The sequence below is a fragment of the Chenopodium album genome, chromosome 10 (assembly GCF_948465745.1).
Source record: "Chenopodium album chromosome 10, dcCheAlbu1.1, whole genome shotgun sequence".
In the NCBI taxonomy this organism is placed as follows: domain Eukaryota; kingdom Viridiplantae; phylum Streptophyta; class Magnoliopsida; order Caryophyllales; family Amaranthaceae; genus Chenopodium; species Chenopodium album.
The window spans coordinates 27,269,775-27,275,202 of NC_137843.1; the positions used below are offsets into that span (position 1 = coordinate 27,269,775).

Below are 5,428 nucleotides of genomic sequence, written 5' to 3' on the forward strand. Positions count from 1 at the left end.
GAGTAACCCCTAACCAAGTAACTCCTGACTAATCGAGTAACCCCTGGCCGAGTGAGTAACCTCCGACCAATTTTTTTTTAAAAATGTAGCTTAACTGATTTTGTAGCACCTAATATATGAAAGTTTATGATTACTTTTAAAATGTGTACTTTAGATTCAATCAACATAATAACACTTTCTCGCTATCCCAAGTCAGAATGTGGTCACAAAATTATATAGGATCAATTATCTCATCATTTCTAATATATCTAATAAAATTTTCATGGTTTTAGAAAAATAAGTTGCACTGTTTTAAAAATTCTTATACTGTATATATTTTAAAAATACATCATCAATAATGATGAATTGTAAACCCACAACCCATTTTTAAAAAATACATGCTCGTAGTCCAATTAAGAATTTTCAGGGCTTAAGATCATGAATCTTAAGATCAAATATTGCTATTCAAAAAAAAAAAAAAAAAACTTAAGATCAAATATTAAGATCAAGAAAATAAAAATATTTAGATGTATAATATTATGAGGAAGTATAATCAGAGATTATATTTGATTTTACATGCATTATCATAAGGGAGTAGGTATATTATGGTAATAGGTAAATGAGTATAAAATATTTATATTATTTTATAACATATAATCTTTGATTTTGTTTCTATATTTAGGGGTGAAAAATAAAGCGAGAATGTTTTTAACAATCGCTCGACACGTGTCAAAGTGTAGTTAGAGTGGAGCTTCGAGTGCTCTCTATTTTAGTATATATTAGGTTAATCCCGTGCGATGCAAGATTTTATAATAAGAATTGAATTATAGACTTTTAACACATATTGAAAGAATATAACTACTTCCTCCGTTTTCCTAATTAATTTTCGATTAAATATGAATATACAATTCCCAAAAGTGCATAATTTTCATATTTAATTAGGAAATTTCAATTAAATTATATTATTTTATATTATTAACTATTGTTAACAAATCATAAATAACTAAATAACATAATATCTGTATAAAACCCAAAATTTAAAAATTCAAATGGAATTTAATTTTCAAAGCAAAATAGGGTAGCTTGTAAATGAAAAATATGACATCATCCATGCATTTTGGAGGGAAAAAATAAAATAAGAAAGTGATACGTGGCAGTTATGACATCAGCGGTTGTTATTTTAGTATATATATATATATATATATATATATATATATATATATATATATATATATAGATAGATAGATATATATAGATTTGAAACACATTAATAACCAAATTGCAAGAGTAAAATTCCACTTAAAAAGTACAGCAATTGAAAACTAAACTAAATTCATAAAATTTTAAAATTAGATCATGTATCATATTCGAAAACCTTTTTTCTTTTTTTTTTTTTTGAAAAAATAATATTCATAAACTAATTAACAACGTTAACAACAAAATAGACAAATTTAATAGCCAAAAAAAGTTTGAGCAATCGTTGTGAACAATGTTGAAGATAGTTATGGTGATGGAATCGTTAGAACGATGCAGAGGGTAGAGAGTGGTTTGATTTTTTTTTTTTCAACGAGTTATTAGTTTTTTGTCAGAAAAATTTCTAAAAAAGAAAATTAATCTCAGCCGTCCATTCTAAACACATTGTGGTAGTCAGTAGTCATATCACCACATTAGAATTTTCAGTGTACCCCAACACCTCAAGGAATATGGAATAGAGGTCGGAGTACTTGGTAACCTTTTCAAGTGTATTGTTATATATTATTATTATTACTTCTTTGGTTCCAATAATGTTGCAATAAGCCAACAAGGATATAATTACGCATTTCAAAACATATTATACGTGTTAAATATATATAATTGTGTAACAATAAATTATAAAAAGTTGATATTGTGAAAGTAATAGATGAGACAAATCTAAGAGGATCTCACATGACTTTATTTTGTTTAACGTATAAATCATATTATATGATCAAAAAAGTATGATGAATAGTGCAAAAGTCTCAATGTTGTAATATTATTATTAGAACAGTGGAAGTTATATTTATATATAAATATAGATTCATGACATTCATCGTCTCTTTATGGTGATTACACAATTTGTAGGAAGATAAGCCAGCAATGAATGTCGAGAATTACGAAATAATCGAGTGGTTTAACGAGATATCCGACAATGCAACATCAGTGCAACAAGAAACACTTCGACAGATTCTTGAGGTTAATTATGGTGTTGAGTATCTAAGCAAGTGGTTAGGGGGGGTCACGAATATTCGAGAGATGGATGCATCTACTTTGGAAAAGATGTTTACTAAGTTAGTCCCGCTTTCGAATCACGCAGATATTGAGCCTTATATTTACAGGATTGCTGATGGAGATACCTCTCCACTTCTCACTAAACACCCTATAACTCTCCTCTCTTTGAGGTAAAACCTCTCCACTTGTTTGCACTTTGACGTTGTATTAGATTCATCTCAACATATACTTTCACAATATCAACCTTTTGTAATTTTGAATGGTCTAAGTGCAGTCTCAAGTTTAAACAATTTCCCGATTTCATATAATGTTATTTGATAAATATTTTGAATGATTATTTGGGTAGCTCTGGTACCACTGAAGGAAGGCAAAAGTACGTACCTTTTACTCAACACAATGCTCACACTACTCTTCAGACATTTAGATTGGCAGCGGCTTATAGATCAAGGTTTGAGTTCTTGTTTTTTTACAATCATCAACTATTCCAATCAAGAAAACTTAAATAGGAAAAAAGCCGACTTATAAATTTGTGCAAAAATAGTATCTTGTCTAAAACTTCTTTTTGGATTTGGTTGTCACATTACTAGTGTATCGATATGATATACCTTTCATTTGGATCAAGGTGTCGATAAGATATACCTTCATTTGGATTTGGTTGTCACATTACTGGTTTTGATTACTCTATCAATTCAACCTGACTATACTTTCTTACTTTAATTTCATGACGAAAGTAATAGTACTTAGACTGTTATTAGTGACCTCCGAAATCAACCATTGCTTATTTTATTTTACTTTAATATATTGATCTCAAAAATGAATTATAATTTCTTACAATATTTGTTTGTTTACACAATTTCAGGGTTTATCCAACAAAAGCTGGAGGAAGGATCCTAGAGTTTATTTACGGCAGCAAGCAATTCAAGACGAAGGGAGGTCTTACTGCAGGAACTGCTACAACTCACTACTTCAACAGCAAAGAATTCAAGCTGAAGCAGGAAAAGACCAAGTGCTTCACTTGCAGTCCTCTAGAAGTGATTTCAAGTGGAGACTATGCACAAGCGACGTACTGTCACCTCCTCCTGGGCCTTTTCTTTAACAATGAAATTGAATTTATCACTTCGACATTTGTCTTTAGCATAGTTCAAGCACTCGAAACATCTGAAGACTTACGGAAAGAACTATGCAAAGACATCAGAGAAGGTAAACCTAGCTCAAGAATCACGATTCCTTCTGTCCGTGACTCTGTCTTACAGATTTTGTATCCAAACCCGTGTTTGGCCTTAACAATTAGAGAATGTTGTGAGAAATTAGAGAAGGAGAGTTGGTCTGGTTTAATACCGAAGTTATGGCCAAATGCGAAGTATGTTTATTCTATAATGACAGGATCAATGCAGCCTTACCTTAAGAAATTAAGGCATTATGCAGGAAATCTGCCCTTAATAAGTGCAGATTATGGGTCAACTGAAAGTTGGATTGGGGTGAACATTGATCCTTCTTCCCCTCCTGAGGATGTTACTTTTGCAGTCGTGCCTATGTTTTCCTATTTTGAGTTCATACCTCTTCAAAGAAATCGAAGGTATGAAGACGGGAAGTCATCTGCTCTTGATGACTTCATTAAAGATGAACCTGTTCCACTTTCTAAGGTCAAGGTTGGTCAAGACTATGAGATAGTCCTAACTACGTTTACAGGTACGTTATCTATATGTTACTAAGCTAATTATTTTCATTCGGTTCATTAATATAGTATTCATATGATATTCCTATTGTTGGAACTAGTAATGCAATTGGAGAAGTTTGCTATCCGTTTGTGTGTTGATGACTTGGTGTACAACAATATGATGCATGGCCGTGTATATAATGCAATGCTACATAATAGTGTGAATGTGTGATGTACATGGCCGTGTACCTAGTTCTACACAGTCGTGTGGTTAGCTAAAATGCGGCTAACAGCTGATGCGTGCATGGTGTTCCATTTATCTACGTACTGCTTTTAGGATTTATCACGTTTATTAATTATTTGGGTGTCATTGTACAAGGAATAATTATGACATAATATTGGATTGGATATGTCGATAGAATAGTGGTAAATTGGTAATTAATCATGATTTTTTGTTGACTTAGAGATGAGTCATTTTTTGCAGCATCATTTATGTCTTATCATAGTATTTGATTGTTCCATACTTCCATCATCATTATGTATCACATAATTCAACATTTTGTACGATTATGATGTATGAAATTAATATTTTCAATTTTAAATTTCTTTTGTAGGATTATACAGGTATAGGTTAGGAGATGTGGTGCAGGTATCTGGGTTCCACAAGGGTACCCCAAAACTGAGCATCATATGCAGGAGGAAGCTAATTCTGACAGTCAACATAGACAAGAACACAGAGAAAGACCTGCAGATTGTTGTCGAGACAGGGTCTCAGATTCTGAGTCAGCAGGCTGAGCTAGTTGACTTCACGAGCCGTGCCAATGTGGCCAGTACGCCGGGGCATTACGTAATATTTTGGGAGATCAAGGGGGAAGCAGAGGAGCGAGTGCTACATGAGTGTTGCAAAAAGATGGATGAGTCCTTTGTCGATCACGGTTACGTGGTGTCTAGGAAGACCAACTCTATAGGACCATTAGAGCTTTGCATTGTTGAAAGAGGAACTTTCAGGAAAATATTGGAGTATTACATAGGAAATGGGGCTGCTTTGAGTCAGTTTAAGACACCTAGGTGTACTAGTAACCAGAAATTGCTCAAGATTTTGAATAATTGTACCGTTAAACGGTTTTTTAGTACAGCATATGACTCAATTAGCCAAAATTGCAGTAGATTGTTTATAATAAATATAACTTGCGTGCATTACTACACATGACATGGTCTAGAGAGGTTTATTTACAATTTGGTTTAGTTTTCATTTGTAATTAATTAAGAATCTAGTTGAAAAATTATTGAGTTAATGTTTTACATATCTTTAATGTAATTTTATCTTTGAATGCCAAATGTATATCATTTACAACATACAAAAAATATTGATTCATGATACGTATGTACTGGGAAAAATAAAAACAAAGACTAAAAACTGTTCCTAGAAACAGAATACTCCTCGGGATGTTAGGGTAAGGGTACCAAGATGTCCTAGAAACCAAGTCCAATTATTGTCCAAATGTCCTTCTGCTCCACCTAGCCAAGGTATGTCTGAGAGATTCA

At 32.3% G+C, this 5,428-nt stretch overlaps 1 protein-coding gene across 1 annotated transcript; it reads left to right on the forward strand.

The window, feature by feature from the left end:
- Positions 1-1,468: 1,468 nt before the first annotated feature.
- On the forward strand, positions 1,469-5,093 carry LOC145565105 (indole-3-acetic acid-amido synthetase GH3.10-like). Its single transcript, XM_081625202.1, has 5 exons — positions 1,469-1,486; positions 2,080-2,396; positions 2,573-2,674; positions 3,086-3,915; positions 4,498-5,093. Exons 1-5 carry the CDS (start codon positions 1,469-1,471, stop codon positions 5,091-5,093), a joined length of 1,863 nt encoding a protein of 620 aa, XP_081481328.1.
- Positions 5,094-5,428: the final 335 nt, after the last annotated feature.